Source organism: Heliangelus exortis, chromosome 6, assembly GCF_036169615.1.
Source record: "Heliangelus exortis chromosome 6, bHelExo1.hap1, whole genome shotgun sequence".
Lineage (NCBI taxonomy): Eukaryota > Metazoa > Chordata > Aves > Apodiformes > Trochilidae > Heliangelus > Heliangelus exortis.
Window position 1 is genome coordinate 8,701,428 of NC_092427.1, and position 15,945 is coordinate 8,717,372.

Sequence of the window (15,945 nt, forward strand, 5' to 3'; positions counted from 1 at the left end):
CTTACGGGATGCAGACCTAAAAATCCGGAGGACAGTGGAAGGAAAAGTCACACTGGCCATCACTGGAATCAAGGAGCAGCTGGGAACTCCGGTTGGCCCAAGCACTGCCTGACAGAGCTGCAAGAATCTGTGCCCTGGAAATGATGGGCTCCCAAATTTCATGGCTGGTGAAAACTTAGGGAATTGCCATGGTTTTTTGCATCCACCAGTAGGAACAGACAGCACAGCAGGTGGCTACTGTAGATGCAGTATTTTATGAAGGCACAGCCGGCTCTTCTATCGTTAGGATCGGTGCTGGGATTTCGGCAAGCCTGGAAGTTTCACCCGCTTTAGTGCTGCCGGTCAACACTGAAATTTTTCACCGCCCTGCTCGGCGTCCCCTGGAGATGCCGGCGGTACCAGCAGCCGGTGGGCATCACTCACAAGCTTTGTTACCCCAGCTCCTGGGTGTTGTGGGGCACACAGGGGTGTTCCCAGCCCCTCCGGCCTGCGCACAGGAGGACACACGGAGTGTCCCCAAAACCACCTCTCCCGGAGACGCTCAATTTATAACCACACGGGTGAGAGCCCGGGGGCGTTTCTTTCTCCCGTTGGAGTTAAACACCTGTAACTATGAATGGAGGCAACACCCGCTGGCAGCCCGGTGGGGCAGGGGGTGTCTGGGGTCCTCGGGGTATAACGGGGCCGCTTTCCGCCCTCGCTCACTGGGTTACCGGGTGCACAGCCGCTGTCAAAGGAAGATGCCTGAGCTCCCACAGCCATGGCCGGGATGGCCCCGCCAAGCGGTGGGGGGGCTCAGCCGGCGCTGCCCGGCCAGGAGCTGTCGCTGTGTCCGCCGAACCGCCGGAGGACGCTGCGGGCCGCCCCTGTCTGCTGGGGGAGGAGGGGGATGTGACGAGGCGGGTTCCGGCGTGGCCCGGATGCTTTGTGCCGCTGTCCCCACGTGTTTCGGGGAGGAAGAAGCGGGGAAGCTGGCGGGATGTCGGTGGCTGCCAGCACCCTGCCCATGCGGCTGCTCCGCAGGAAGATCCACAAGCGCAACCTGAAGCTGCGGGAGCGCAACCTGAAGCTGCGGGCGGCCGGAGGGGCGGGTACGGCGGGACCGGGCGGGTGGCTGGCTCTGCGGGGCCTCTTCCCGGCTAAAGGCTGGCGGAACCCTCATTGATGTCCTTGTTTTGGTTTGGTTTTTAACCTCTTCTCGCTTCTCAACGTGTCTCCGTGCAGTGCCTCCGGCAGGCGAGGCGCCTTCGCAGGGCTCCCCGGAGGAGGCAGAGGAGGAGGCGGCGGCCCCTGAGGTAGAGGCGGCGAAGGGCGGGGAGGCTGCCGGGTCCTGCGGCGGGGAAGAGGAGAAGAAGAAGAAGAAGAAGAAAAAGAAGAGGAAAGCAGCGGCTAACGCGGAAAGTGGTACGTTCCCTGAACACAGAGAACTTGTCTCCCAGGCCTGGGTTGTTCATGGAGGATCCCGAGAACCGCTTGCTTTCCTTCTCCGCCCTGGGGGTGTGAGAGGGGACCGTGTGTTGCATGGTGAACGTTCTAAAGCCCTGGAGTTTTCAGTATTCCGTGTTCGTACTCCAGCTGTAACATATGAACTCTTAATACTTACTAAACCGATAGCAACCAATTTAATAGTTGCATAGGATTCCATAATATAACATTGAGTTTGGATGTTTTACCGGTAATAAGCAATTTTTGTCTTTTTTTTCCAGCATAGGGCTTTGGTAGACAGGTGCTGTCTGTGATTGAGTATCCTGCCAGTAAGTCTTAGCAACACATCCAGCCTTTGGCAACATCAGTATATTATGATTTTATATATATATTATATATATTGGCTACCCTACTTCAAAAAAGTGCATCCTGCAAACATTGCTATATTGGTATAAATATTTATACATCTATACATACAGATGCCCATGCTCACATATATATTTGGAGCATCTGTCCCTTATCTCTTTGTTATTTGTGACACTTGTCATGGTCATGCAGATAAAGATGTAGTTTCATGCTCTGAGGATTCAGGTGCTTAAGATGGAGCAGACACATTACTTTTCACATGTGCTGAGCAGAAACTGTGTTGGAAACTTGATGTCTGCATTACAGATAGGAAAGAACTTTGTAACTTGTTTAAGGATAATTTTTGTTTCCACAGAAAATGTCATGTAATACACCTTAAGCTTCGTTATTTTACTATGTAAAGTGGACTGTATGCAAGGAAATTGTGAATTTTTTTCTGTGTCAGAAAGTTCTATAGAAACCTTCTCTGTCCCTCTCCATGAAAGAAGCATGACATCCATACATTTGTGGTGTACAGCCTAAAGAAATTCACTTGGTAGAACAACTTAGTGATGGATGTGTCCTTTGTCTGTCTAACTGACCTGTCTTCTGTAAAATAACACTCTAGATACAGGAACTAAAAAAGCAAAAACTGAAAAAGACGAATCTGTGGAGGTAGAAGATGAAGATAAGCAAGGTTCTGGAGAGAAAGAAGGGGAAGAAGAGGAGGAGGATGAAGGGCCCAGTTTACCACTGGGTGTAACAGGTACCTTGTGTCCTATGCCATATGTGTGCAAAAAGCCAAGGTCTGACACTTTCTGCCTCAGCTGCAGTTTCCAAATTAGCTTTGTAAGTCAGGTGTTTGAATGTAGGGACTGTGCTACTGGCAGCTGTACAGCTGTTACTCAGTTACTGTTCTTTGAAATTTGTATTATGTGCACACTCCTGTTAGTCTTAAAATTTCTAGTGAAAATCTTTTTTAAAATATATATGACTAGGGAGAAAGAAGACAATGAAAAGCAAGATGGAGTGTAACTAGCAAACTTTACAGAAGCAGGGCATTCATGTTCATTTTTCACAGCTCCATCTTTGATACACTGTGTTTTGTTAAAGTCTTTAAATTTTATGGTAGAAAGGAATAAGAAACAGTCTTTTTTTTTTATCTAGGTCAGCTTTAACTGGCTAATCTCAGAGGACAGGTAGAACTGAAAAAATATGTTTGAATGTTTTTTATTTTTCCCCCCTCACTTCAGGTGCTTTTGAAGACAGTTCTTTTACTTCCCTGGCTGATCTTGTTAGTGAGAATACACTGAAAGGCATAAATGACATGGGTTTTACACACATGACTGAAATTCAGCATAAAAGTATTAAGCCACTTCTGGAAGGCAGGTAAGAAGTATGTATTTTAGTCACTATGTTGACCCCAAGTATTGCATAAATTTTGATAGCTAAATGCATGAAGTGTGACTTCCTGCAGCTAAGCAGTTTGCTTATTTTAAAATAGGTTCTCATGTGTTTTACATACTTAATTTATAGACATTAATGCAAGTTAACAAAGTTTGTCTGTGAAGAAATTCATAGGGTAGGGAAGTCAGTTTACACTACTCTTCTGTCAGGAAGTCTCAGAGTCTCTGAGACATGGTGACCAGTTGCTGTGAGCTACATCTGCCACTGACCTGGTTTCCTGGAAGCCTTGGTATGTTTTTATATGGTCAACATTGTTCAAAACAGTATTTTTCTTTTCTCTAGGGTTAACTGAATACTTCTCTTTCTAACTGTCACATACAGGGATATTTTAGCAGCTGCAAAAACAGGCAGTGGCAAAACCCTTGCATTTCTTATTCCTGCCATAGAGCTCATCTACAAGTTAAAATTCATGCCTAGAAATGGTAAGGCTCTTCATTTCACCCTTGGTTCTTTACTGTGATGCAGCCATGGCTTGGGAGGGAGACTGGATGAGCTGTAACTTCCTCTTGTCTGACTGATGTGTTTTTTAGGAACTGGTGTTATTATTCTTTCTCCAACTCGAGAACTCGCTATGCAGACCTATGGAGTTCTTAAAGAACTTATGAATCATCACGTTCACACCTATGGCCTGATAATGGGGGGCAGTAACAGATCAGCAGAAGCCCAGAAACTTGGAAATGGAATCAACATCATTGTAGCCACACCAGGAAGACTGCTGGATCATATGCAGGTAGGTGAAATATTTATGTCTCTTCTGTGTAATTAAAACATAATAAAATTCGTGTCCCTGTCTGAATTTGTGAATCTTTTAGAACACTCCAGGTTTCATGTATAAGAACTTGCAGTGCTTGGTAATTGATGAGGCAGATCGTATCTTGGAGGTTGGATTTGAAGAAGAAATGAAACAGATCATAAAACTTCTACCAAGTAAGACAGAAATCTTTCTTGGAAATCACTTGACTAACATGTCGTCTTTATTACTCCATTATTGTAAGAGAAGTCATTGATTTTTACAGTTCTGTAAATGCTCTTCAGTGTGACTGTCTTACTCTGTTCTGATAGCCAGTATATATTACTTTATTTAACATAATTTGTATGAAGGACAGACTTTTCACATGCATTTTAGGGAAAAAATCCTGTTCATATAAGATCCTTCTAGTTTTAACTTCTACCTTTTCCCATTCATCATTTTCTACCCATTTACTTTCTGCAATTAATTGTTTCATACTAGGGCTTAAAAATAAGGAAAATGTCTCCTGACTTGTAGTTCAAACCTTCTTCATACCTTCAAAAATAGTATCTTAAAGAATTATAAATATTTACCTTTACATTTTCTTTTCCTAATTTTACATCTAGTTACTCATTGTAATTGATATATTAAACTTTCTCAGAGCCAACAAGGCTCTCATTTTAACTTTCGAAATGCAGAAAAAATACCTCATGGAAACAGTATCTGAAAAATCAGTGATAAATATTTTGAGATTCTGCATCTTAAACATTAAAACTCAGATTTGCATGTTTAAAATGTGGATATATAAATCTGTTCAATAACATCCTGTGAAGAATGTTACTGAACACTGCTAAAAATGGATAAGGAAGGAAAAGTGGGGAAATGACATGTTCTGAAGTGGAAAATTGTAAAAGTAAGTTTTACTTTTCATAAGTTGAATTTTGTTTTGACCCATTAAGAAGTAAATTTTATTATATTTATTTATTATATTTATTATGTTTTATTTTCAGTGAGAATACACTGAAAGGCATGAATGACATGGGTTTTACACCCTATACAATCCATAATACAACTACACCTGTCTTTGTCACTAGCAGTATGGTTGAACTAGGATTTAATTGAAAAAAGTAGACTTCCTCAGGGTAATTTGCAGCTAGAGTTTTTATGGACTTGCTATTTGAATCCTGCTTTAAAAATCGATGCTCTCTTTCAAAACAAATATTTTTTCAGAGCGCAGACAGACAATGCTTTTTTCTGCTACACAAACCAGAAAGGTTGAAGATCTGGCAAAGATCTCTCTGAAGAAAGAGCCACTATACGTTGGGGTTGATGATAACAAGGAAACAGCAACAGTAGATGGTCTTGAACAGGTAAAACACAAATGTGGTTTTAAAAAGTATCATCCTTGAGGTACCATGTCCTGTGTGGTTTTAGCTTGGTTCTTCAATTCTACTTTATTTAACAAACAATATTTAAAACTATTTCAGGGCTATGTAGTGTGTCCATCTGAAAAAAGATTCCTTTTGCTCTTCACATTCCTCAAGAAGAACCGAAAGAAGAAACTAATGGTATTTTTTTCTTCGTGTATGTCAGTAAAGTACCATTATGAGTTACTCAACTATATTGATCTGCCTGTTTTGGCCATTCATGTAAGTATTTTATTTATTAATTAATCTGATAGTAGCCTTGTTTATTTCAGTCCAGTTTCTAATAAACAAATACAAGCAGCTCACAAAACTGAGGAGCTCTCTTAGTCTGTAGAGGAAGGAGATAAAACAAAGACTGTAATAACAACACTTTAACATTGTTACTCTTTTGTTAACATTGTTAACATTTTCCAAACCAGGATTGAACAGTGACATGCATTTCTTTTCAGTGGGTAGAAACCTTTCTGGTTTATTCCAAGGGATTGCCTTGCATAAGTACTAGAAGTCAATTTGTAGAGCAAAGTTATTGTGTTTCATGAAGCCTTGGGTGCTTATCTAAAGCCAGGGTGATGTTTGGTTCTGGTGCTGCCAGTTTGTACCTTTTGGATGAGTATCTTAAATTTTCATCAAAAATACAAAATGGAGAAAGTTCAGTATAAGGTTCAGGAGGATGAGTTGATGGAAAGTTTATGAAACAGTTACAACTGACTCCAAATGTCCTTTTGTCTTTGGTCTTTTGGGGCTTTTTTTTTTTTTTTTTTTTTTCTGTATTTTGGTAGAACTGTGGTTTTTTAGCCCGTAACCTTTCTAACATATTGCTAGGGTTAAAAATATCTTCTAGGCATTTGTGCAGCCCTCCTGAAAAGAATGCTTATGCAATCAAACGTTTAATGCTTTGGAAGATACTGTGTAACTTGAGAGATGCCATTTCACATAGTGCTGTGCTGTTGAACGTGGTGGCATTATTTCTTCACCTGGAAATGGTCCTGCTTAATCTGTACAAGTCCACAATACAGAAAGATGCCCCAAATTATTTCTGGCAGTGAGATAATGTGTGAAATGGGAAATTAAATTTAAGCTTACCAAGAGGCATATTAATATTTTTTTTTTTATACTTGATATTTCATTCTTAATATGTTTCCTTTTAGGGCAAGCAGAAACAAACCAAACGTACTACAACATTTTTCCAGTTCTGCAATGCAGAATCTGGGATACTCTTGTGCACTGATGTAGCTGCCAGAGGACTGGATATTCCTGAAGTTGACTGGATTGTCCAGTATGACCCTCCTGATGATCCAAAAGTAAGTTAAGGAAATAAAGAAATGCCTAGTTGGCAGAGAAAAGCTGAAATTTCAGCTGTGTTCATATCTAGTAGCTGACTGCTTCCGTATCCCTTCACCAGCTCCTAGGAAATGCTGCACCTAGCTGAGACCTTTTTTACTTTTATAAAAGTTGCTTTTTAACACATTATTCTTTGTTCTGTTAAACTGACTTACAGTCTAGTCATAGACAAAAAAAACACTTCTCTGGAAGGGTATGAGTTTTTATATGCATCCCTCAGTCTGCTGACAGCTTTTCCAGTGCAATTTGGATTTTTATTTTGAAGTCAGGATTCTTATTTAAGTAAATGTCCAGTGTAAACAAGCAAAACTCAAAAACCTAAAATTTTGACTAATACAAGAGCAAATACACCAAAAGCAAAGTTTAATTTTCATTTACAGGAGACTAACATTTTTTTTTTCAAAAGAAGGTGAAATATTTTTAGTCCAGGGTTCTGTCTCAGCCTAGTAATGCTTTGTGTCTTCAGCACTTGGTTTCACTCCTTCTTGTATCAGTGCTAATAAAAAGTCTTTAAAAAACAATGGGTGATGTATTACACTGTATTAATGTTAAATCTGTGGAGGTTTGTGAGGCTGCCTGTTTATTGCAAATGGGAAAAAGTGACTGAACTTGCTGTTTCCTGTTCTTTTCCAAAGGAATATATTCATCGTGTTGGTAGAACTGCCAGAGGCATAAATGGTAGAGGACATGCTCTGCTCATCTTGCGACCAGAAGAACTGGGCTTCCTTCGTTACCTAAAACAGGCCAGGGTAAACTTATGTATTATTTTGGGTTTTTTTTTTTCAACTGTGCAAGAGGTTCTTAAGGGCAAAAAATGTAATTCTTAATTGAATATATTTTAAGCAAAAAAAAAATCTGTTGCTTAGAAGATATTTAACTGAATATTTAACTTTTAAGTTTGGAGTCAGCAGCACAAAGGTAAATATTGAGTGTATTTATAGTCATTTTGCAGCTCTGTGATTTGTATCATTGTAAAATACATTTCCTGTGATCTCTCTGTGGGAGGATACTCAGAGCTTGACTCAGAGGAAACTAAAACCCAGATGTTGCTTGTGCAGTTTTTATTTTTTCTGTTCAGAGAGTCAATTGCATTTTGTTCAGGTGAAGAGGAAGTGCAGCTGCCTTCTAAATGTAATCATTTTAATACAGCAAAACTGCACATAGTTCCTCAGCTGCTGTCCATATGGTCTTGATTACACTACAGAGTTTTGCCACATGTAACTGAAGTGACACAGCCTTCAAAACAAAAGATAACAAGGTAAAAGTGTCATATTGAGCATCTTTATTTCCTTAGCTTAAAGGAAGTGGTGATACTGGTAAATTGATTGAAGGCGCTTTACGGGTAATATCTGTGACATTAAAAACCCAAATTCTTCTGTTATCCAGCAGATTTTTTTTCTGTTTGTCTTAGGTCTTAAACACATTCACCATTTACAAAGTATAATTTCTTAATTTTTGTTTTTAAGGTACCACTAAGTGAATTTGAATTTTCCTGGTCAAAAATTTCCGACATCCAGTCTCAGGTATGAAATTACTTCATACTAAAGCTGTTCTGAATATCTGTATAATAATTTACATGGAGAACAGTAATCTGTAACCGCTGCAGTTTAAAAAATACATTTGCTTGTTTGAAAAAGTTCCTTGATGGCAAATCAAGGAAATAATGTTTAGAAATTAAAGGTGTTTTAATATGTTGTACTAAATTGTAATCATTAGATGGTACATATTTGCCTGTAAGAATTGTTTTTTCACATCACATAGCAAAACCACAGTGAAATAAACATCCTTTCAACTTCTAAACAAAATGTTCTTGTCTAACATAGCAAACAGGGTTTTGGTAGCTTTTAGTGAACAATTATGTATTTTCAGATAAATTGTAAATAACATTTCCTAAAAGATTATTTACTCAGACTGAAGTGTGCAGAAAGAGAGATCCAGTACAAACATTAGGAAATGCTAATACATACTCCAGGTGTATTTTTAACTAGCTGGTATTTATAAAAGCCCAGCATCAGCTAATCCTGTTTAGTGCTGCAGTGCTAGAAAAGGAGCTATGGAGCAGAAGTTGATAGAACAGTGTAGATAGTTCTGTAGATATGAATTTCCTTTGCTTAGCTCTGTGAATCATTCTTTTGGTAAGAGCTCTGTAAAGCTTGTTTGCAGGAATTTAAATTTGAAATAGCAAGTACAAGAGGCAGTGAAGAAAGAAAGGATAAGATTAGGGAGTAATGATCTTTAATGTAACTTGGTTTTGGTGTGCTGAATGGTGTGTTAAACATCAAATGAGAAACTTGGTGCTAAAAAGTATTGGGAACTTAGCCCTCAAAAATTAAATATCTCAGTCTACACTAGTGCATCTGCATTTCTGTCTTAGAATTAATAATGCTAAATTTTACAATACATTTGCACTATAATTGATAAGACTATGCATAGAATCACGTGGAATGGTACAGTTAGGTGTTTGACTTGGCAGAATACTGTCACTGTCCATTAATTCTCCATATATAAAGTTTCTTGGTGTGGCTGCAGTTGCATACTCCTCTTGACTAGCTCATTTGGTTCAACCCAGTTTAATAGCTCTGTCAATTTTCATATTGTTGAAGCTTTGTACTGTAAATCAGCTTCAGGGTTTTTTTTCCCCTCTATTGGTTTATAAAAGCATTGTGATAAATGTATGTGCACTCTTGCATCACGGGGCAGTTTTGTTGAAGTGAACAGTCAATGTCACTGCAACTCACACAGTAAATAATTTGCTTGAATATAATATATATACTTGTTACAGCTATAATGGCTGTCTCTTGGTTTGTTTTTTTTCACCTCACCAGCTGGAGAAACTGATTGAGAAGAACTACTTCCTTCACAAGTCAGCCCAGGAAGCATACAAAGCTTACATTAGAGCTTATGACTCCCATTCTCTGAAGCAGATCTACGATGTCAATAACTTGGATCTTCCCAAAGTCAGCCTTTCATTTGGTTTTAAAATTCCTCCATTTGTTGACCTCAGTATCCTTTTGCTGCAGTGTTTCACAGCTGAATTTCTGCTTTATAAATGCAACTTAGTGAAGTTCCTTTGCCATTTCAAATGCTGATTTTTCTAAATTTTTTTTTCTATTAATCGCGTAAATACAAGTACATCATGCTCCAACAAAAATTTCTGAAAAAAATGTTAAATTGCTATTTTTGCAATTTTATTATTTCTTTACAAACATCTGTAGTATAGTGCATGCCCATGCTTCTGCAGGGCAGCAGATACTGCAATACTGCATACATGTTCCAGAGTACAGCTCTTCATGCAGAATTATTTTCATTGAAAGGTACACGATTAAGTTAAATAATCACAGAATATTGAAAAAGAGGAGCAGGAACATGAAATAGAAGACTGTATCTAGATTATTGTCAGACCTGTCAGTGGAGGGAATTTGAAGCAGCTGTATTTTGGCCAATTCAGTTGAACAGCTGGAGAAATTAAAGCAATATTTAGAATGACAGGCACAAAGTTCTAGTTTTGTCTGCAGTTTTGCAACACAACATTGTGTATAATGCTGCTGTTTTACTCACATTAATAACTGTTGCAGTATGCAAAAAACAACATTTCAAATTAGTCCTTTTTAAGTTCTTTAACCAATAAAATTCCAGATGTGAACAGCAACCATGGCAGAAGACTACAGAAAAGAGGTGGAGGTGGAGGATTTGGTTACCAGAAACCAAAGAATGTTCACAAAGCTAAAATCTTCAAGCACATTAGCAAGAAATCAGACCATCGGCAGTTTTCTCGTTAATTGGACATTCATTAAAATGGCTTCTGGACTACCCTGATCAAAACCATTTGATAGTTACTTCCCATTTAAATGTCTCTCTTCATATTTTTAGAGGTCTTCATGGTTCTGTCTCTGGAAACATCTTTTATCTTTAAGTTTGGAAAGGTTCTTGGAAAGGAGACATAGAAAAAGGGAGTATACAGCCTGCTAATGTTGCCACACTTACAAGGAGAAAGATAGTTAAATATAATAGTCTTAAATCAATACTAAAGAGTTTTTTATTACAGAAAAACAAAATCCATTTAGATTTTATAAAAGAATTTGCTTTACCCCTTTTTTTCCTATGCACGCCTCTGAAATTTGTTGGAATAAACAGAAGGATTGATTACATACAGTGTGAGATTGAAAAAAATAAACTTTTTCATATGAATCATTGCAAGGGTTTTTAGTGCTAGAGAGAGACCTCTTTTGTCCATCAAATATGCTAAAGAATATAGGAAGATTCCTTTAGAGCAGAGCATACCTATCAAAAAATTAAGGCTGTATGAGTTTGATTAATTTCAGTCATGGTATCTGTAACAGGTACAGTTTCCAAGATTTAAAAAAATTTCTCTTATACCACATCAGGTACATGCTTAATACCATTCCTCTTAATGTTTTGGTAAAATGGTAACATTCTAGTGAATTGTTTGGTTTTCTTTCATGTTCTCTTTAAATCTGAATTTACCTATCTGGTAATGTCTATCTAGTGAACTCCCTTAGGAATACATGAAGAAAATTCAGAAAGCAGATTACTTAGATTGAAGCAGTCAGCCCAGGTAATGGTCTTTAAAATGCTGCATAACCATGACACAGTGAGAATTTTTGCAGTTTTATCTCATAAATTACAAAAGTGAATTGCTTCTTAGTCCTAGTTTATCAGATCAGTGATGGGCAAAGTCAAGGATGCCACAAAAAGGTGGAAAGGGTGGAGAGACTAGATAAGTGAAAAAGGGGGGAATGGAGTATAAATAGACCAGAAGAATATTTGAGACTGAAATGGAAGAGGGTGGGATACACATTGCAAACAGAATAACCAAAGAACTAAGTATAAGAAGAATACACAAATTGGGAAAAAGTGGATTAACTATATTACATATGTTTTCACATCTCATGTTTCTACATATCCCTCATATCCCTCAGTGCAAGGAAAGACTAAAATATCACAGAATCCAGAAGCCTGGGTCCATGTGATTGAACAGCTTTTAATTTACATCTAAAATGTAACCCAGGACCAGTAATGAATACAAAAGCATATGTAGTTATACCAATATCAAACAGACTGTTATTCCTAGGCTGCTTCCTTAGGAAGTAGCATGTCAGATTTAAAATTGTGATACGTGTTTTGAGGCATTGTAGAAAAACATTGGCATATTTTATTTTCACCCTTAGAGAAACTTGATTTTTTTGTTATTTTTCTTTTTTTTTTTTTTTTTTTTTTTTTTTAAAATCATACGACCATTCTGTTACTAGTTCTTCCACCATTCAGAACCAAGAGTGTCACCTTTCTTTCCTTTTACAAAACAGCAGACTTAGCCCTGATGGACTTTTCAAAACATTTAACATTGATCAGATATTAAGAACTTCTGATAAGTCAAAATGTTTAAACTAATTCTGTTACTAGGATTTGAATGTCTCATTCTCCTAGGGTTGCAGTGAAAAAGCATAAGTGCTCTGAAGGATAAGCATTACTATGTAAGTGATGCCTGACTCATTGAGTTCTGATCTTTGATTCTGGGTTTGCTTATATATTTATAAATAATGGATGTCAAAATACTTCTCATGTCTGTTTATTAATGGCATATTTTAAGAATTGTCTCTGAGATCTACATCAAACAGATGGTTTCTGTCTACACCCTCAAACTGTACAGTTACAGGATAGGAATTAATACACATTATTGTGAAACCGACTGAGCAACTCACTGGATGAACTGCAAAATCAGTAACTTGGAAAGAGAAGTAAGCAAAGCTGCAGTAAACATCTCTAAAAATCAGTGTGGGTATATGGAGAGAAGCAGTGTGCATGAAGTCATCTGAAGTATTTATTTGGAACAGGAAAGCACCTGAGATTATGGGCAGAGTCAGTCACCATCCATCTGACCATGTGCTGCACAGCTAGAGCTGATTGGGCTTAAAAGCACTTCAGAATTCTTGCTGCTTCTCTCTGTGGGCAAAAATCTGCTCCACAGACAGTTGCTTTTTTCTGTTACTCCTTGTCATTCTTGGAACAGAAGTCTGACTGCTTTTCCCCAGCAGCTAGACAACCTCTAGCTCCACCTAAGTTTTTCTCTGGAAGAATTTGCACTGTCCATTTCTAAAGGGTAACATGAGAACAACTGAAAATACGGGGGGGTTCCTGATATTTTTGCTTTGTATTTTCTTATACACCCTAAAACAAAGAAATCTTTTGAAGTATCTCATATATGAGATGAAAACAGTGCATGGTATTAATTGCTCCAGAATAGCACTACTTTACCCTAAAAAAAAGAAAAAGTTAATGCTGTCTCTTTTATACAAACATTATAGATGTGTAATGGCTGCATAGTCTGCTGTTTCACACTGTAACTTCCTTATTAAGCAGAAGATAAATTCCTGAGCTGAAACTAAGTGGGAGTTAGAACAGAAGGGCTTCAGCTTCCTGGATTGTGCAGATGCAGTTACATTTCTCTTGTTTATGGGATCATAAATCAAAACCAGTTTCTGATACCTGTGTGTATCAGGCAGCCTTTATTCTACTCTGGTATCACAAGAAGCTTAAAAGATTGTCAAACCTATTGGAAGTGGTAACGTTTCCTTTGCAGCCTCCCCTGTTATCAATCTTGGGAGCAGTTAATAGGCCTCAGCAATCCAATTCTCAAGGCTTGCCTTGTAACAGTGACTGATAGGTTGGGGACTAATATTGTGTGCCCTGAGAAATTGCCTTCATTCCTCCGAGAACCTTGACAAAGAAATTGGACTCTTTAAACCACTTAACAGGGTGATCAAAACTGTCCTGCTTGAACTGAAGATTTTTTTGACAGTTCGTGGAAAAGGCCCATAAAGGAGAATTCCAATTCCCGAGCTACTGTTCATAATCATGAAAAATCTTGTTATTATATGAGCTTTCTGTACCATAATGCTGCAGAGTTACAGATTAGCAGAAGAGTAGTCAGAAAGTGTTGCCATCAAATTTTTCAGGGTGAATGTCACAGGTGGAGGGCACATTTATTGACAGTGTGCAAGGAGTTTATTGACAGGAACAAGAACATTTGAGAACTGGGTAAGATAGTGCCTTCTTAGGGAGGTTTTAAAGAAGTGTATTTCTATTTTGGCAGTAATTAGCCTCTTAATTTCATGTATGAGTTGATTACTCAATTTATGTAAGCTATGAAAGCTTTAGGTAGTAATTATTTGCTTTCAAGCCAGTTATCTAAAGTTTAGGGCAAGCAAGCTCTCACAAGAAGCACAAAAAGGACTGTAATGAAGAAAAAAAATCTTCATAGAGATCTCCAGGTTCCTCCCACTGTGAAGGAAGGCAGGTACAGGATATAGCACGCGTTTGTGACTTGTGTTCTACCACTATCCTGTTTAGGAACAGTTGTTCAGTTACCTCAGTCCCCAGAAACTCAAAAGGAATTTTACAGAGCCCTTAAAAGGTGGGTTGGGTTGGGCTTTTTCAAACTAGAATAACAATGCTGGAAGAAGCTTAGAATCAATTGACTAAGCATGCAAAATAAAACCTGTCGCTGCTCTTTTGCTCCACTAGCTTCATTTCCTTGGGATTTAGTTGCTTGGTTTGACAGGAGAATTCATGCAACTGTTTCTGATGCTTTTGTTTGCTCTAGATTTATAGGAGATGAGCTGTGGCAGTAAGAATCCAGCCTCTTGAACTGGAATGCTCTCTGCTTCTAAAAAATTTGCTGGCTTGCAACAAAGTCATAAATACTATAATGTTGCTTGTGTCAAATCTCTTTATTGCACAGCCACATGGGGACGAGATTACTTTTTTTTTTTTTCCCTTGTCTTAGCCACCACAATAAACAGCTGTGAGGGGAGGCAGGGGAAATATGCTATTAAGAGAATGGAAGATGAATGGAAAATTGGGCTGCTGTCAAGACATACATTCATTTTGTTACATTGTTATCATCGAGCTTAAGAACTGCATTCAACTTTCAGAAAACTACCTGAGCATATTCTACAATAATAGTCCATCTCCCCAAACACTTTCATGAGCTGCAATACTGAAAAACATAACCACTTACTATTTTTTCCCACTTTGTCAGAATTAAAAAGAAGAAAATGATAGGCTCTGCAAAAAATCCTGTATAACTGCTTCAAAACTTCTTCCAAACTCTCTTCTCTATTTTGGCTGTCATCTGAAGCCACTCAGGGCTTTCTGAGCTCCTCTACAAGTGGCAGCAACCACCTATGGATGTTGAGAATTGGAAGAGTATTCATAGAATGGCTTAGGAAGTTCTTCAGTACCAGGGTGGTGAGACTGAAACATACTGCCCAGAGAAGGTGTGGATGCCCCCTGGAGGTGTTCAGAGCCAGGTTGGAAAAGGCTTTGAGCAACCCATTGTAGATGAGAGGCCCATGGCAGGTCCCTTTCAATCTAATATCCAATCTAAACCTATTCTTCAGCTTGAAACTGTTTCCCTTCCTTGTCCTATTGCTTATGAAAAGTTCCTCTCCAAGCCTTCCTGTAGGTTCCTTCAGGGAGTGGAGGCAGCTCTAAGGTCCCCCCAGAGTCTTCTTGTCTTCAGGCTGAACAGTCCCAACTCCTCAGTTTCTCCTCATAGCAGAGGTACTCCAGGCCTGGGTCATCTTTGTGTCCCTCCTCTGGACTCTGTGTGCTTCTTACAGAGACACCAGAACTGGATAGAGTATTTGAAAACAGAATACACACAATCCAAAATCATAAACCAGCTTCATTTTTTCCACAGAAATTGTATTCACTGATGTCTTTACAGTCCTCACTGAACTGTGGCAGAAGAAAAGTTATCCAAGTGGCTTGCAGTACTGAAGAGGTAATGCTTGAATACTGGAACAGGAATCCTTGACTTGTATTAAGCCCTAGCTGCAGATGACCTTTAACAAAGCTATTTAAAGTGCAAAATGATTATTTAAACACTGTATTTTCCACTTCATTGCAAAATTTTATGAATCTTCTGGTGCTTTGCTATTGTATCTTTATGTAAATTTTTTTTTTTTTTTTTTTTTTTTTTTTTTTTTTTTTTTTTGTGTGTGTGTGTGTGTGTGTGTGTGTGTGCCACTTTCTCCATAAATGCAGCAAGGGTTTGTTTGTCTACGTAATCAAATAGAATATTTTCAGTTGGATGGGACCTGCACTGATCAGCTACTCAAGGTGAAACCACACCAACATCATTTCAGGTATGAACTATTCAGTAAGGTATTGTAAGTAAGGCTTTCA

The 15,945-nt window shown here is 38.5% G+C and overlaps 1 protein-coding gene across 1 annotated transcript; it reads left to right on the forward strand.

Annotated features, from left to right (window-relative positions):
* Positions 1-906: 906 nt before the first annotated feature.
* Positions 907-12,306, forward strand: DDX18 (DEAD-box helicase 18). The gene is made up of 14 exons (XM_071746529.1): positions 907-1,091; positions 1,225-1,404; positions 2,399-2,536; positions 3,024-3,159; positions 3,559-3,659; positions 3,768-3,967; positions 4,050-4,164; positions 5,198-5,337; positions 5,455-5,616; positions 6,543-6,695; positions 7,371-7,484; positions 8,202-8,258; positions 9,561-9,738; positions 10,372-12,306. Exons 1-14 carry the CDS (start codon positions 980-982, stop codon positions 10,512-10,514), a joined length of 1,929 nt encoding a protein of 642 aa, XP_071602630.1. The 5' UTR covers positions 907-979; the 3' UTR covers positions 10,515-12,306.
* Positions 12,307-15,945: the final 3,639 nt, after the last annotated feature.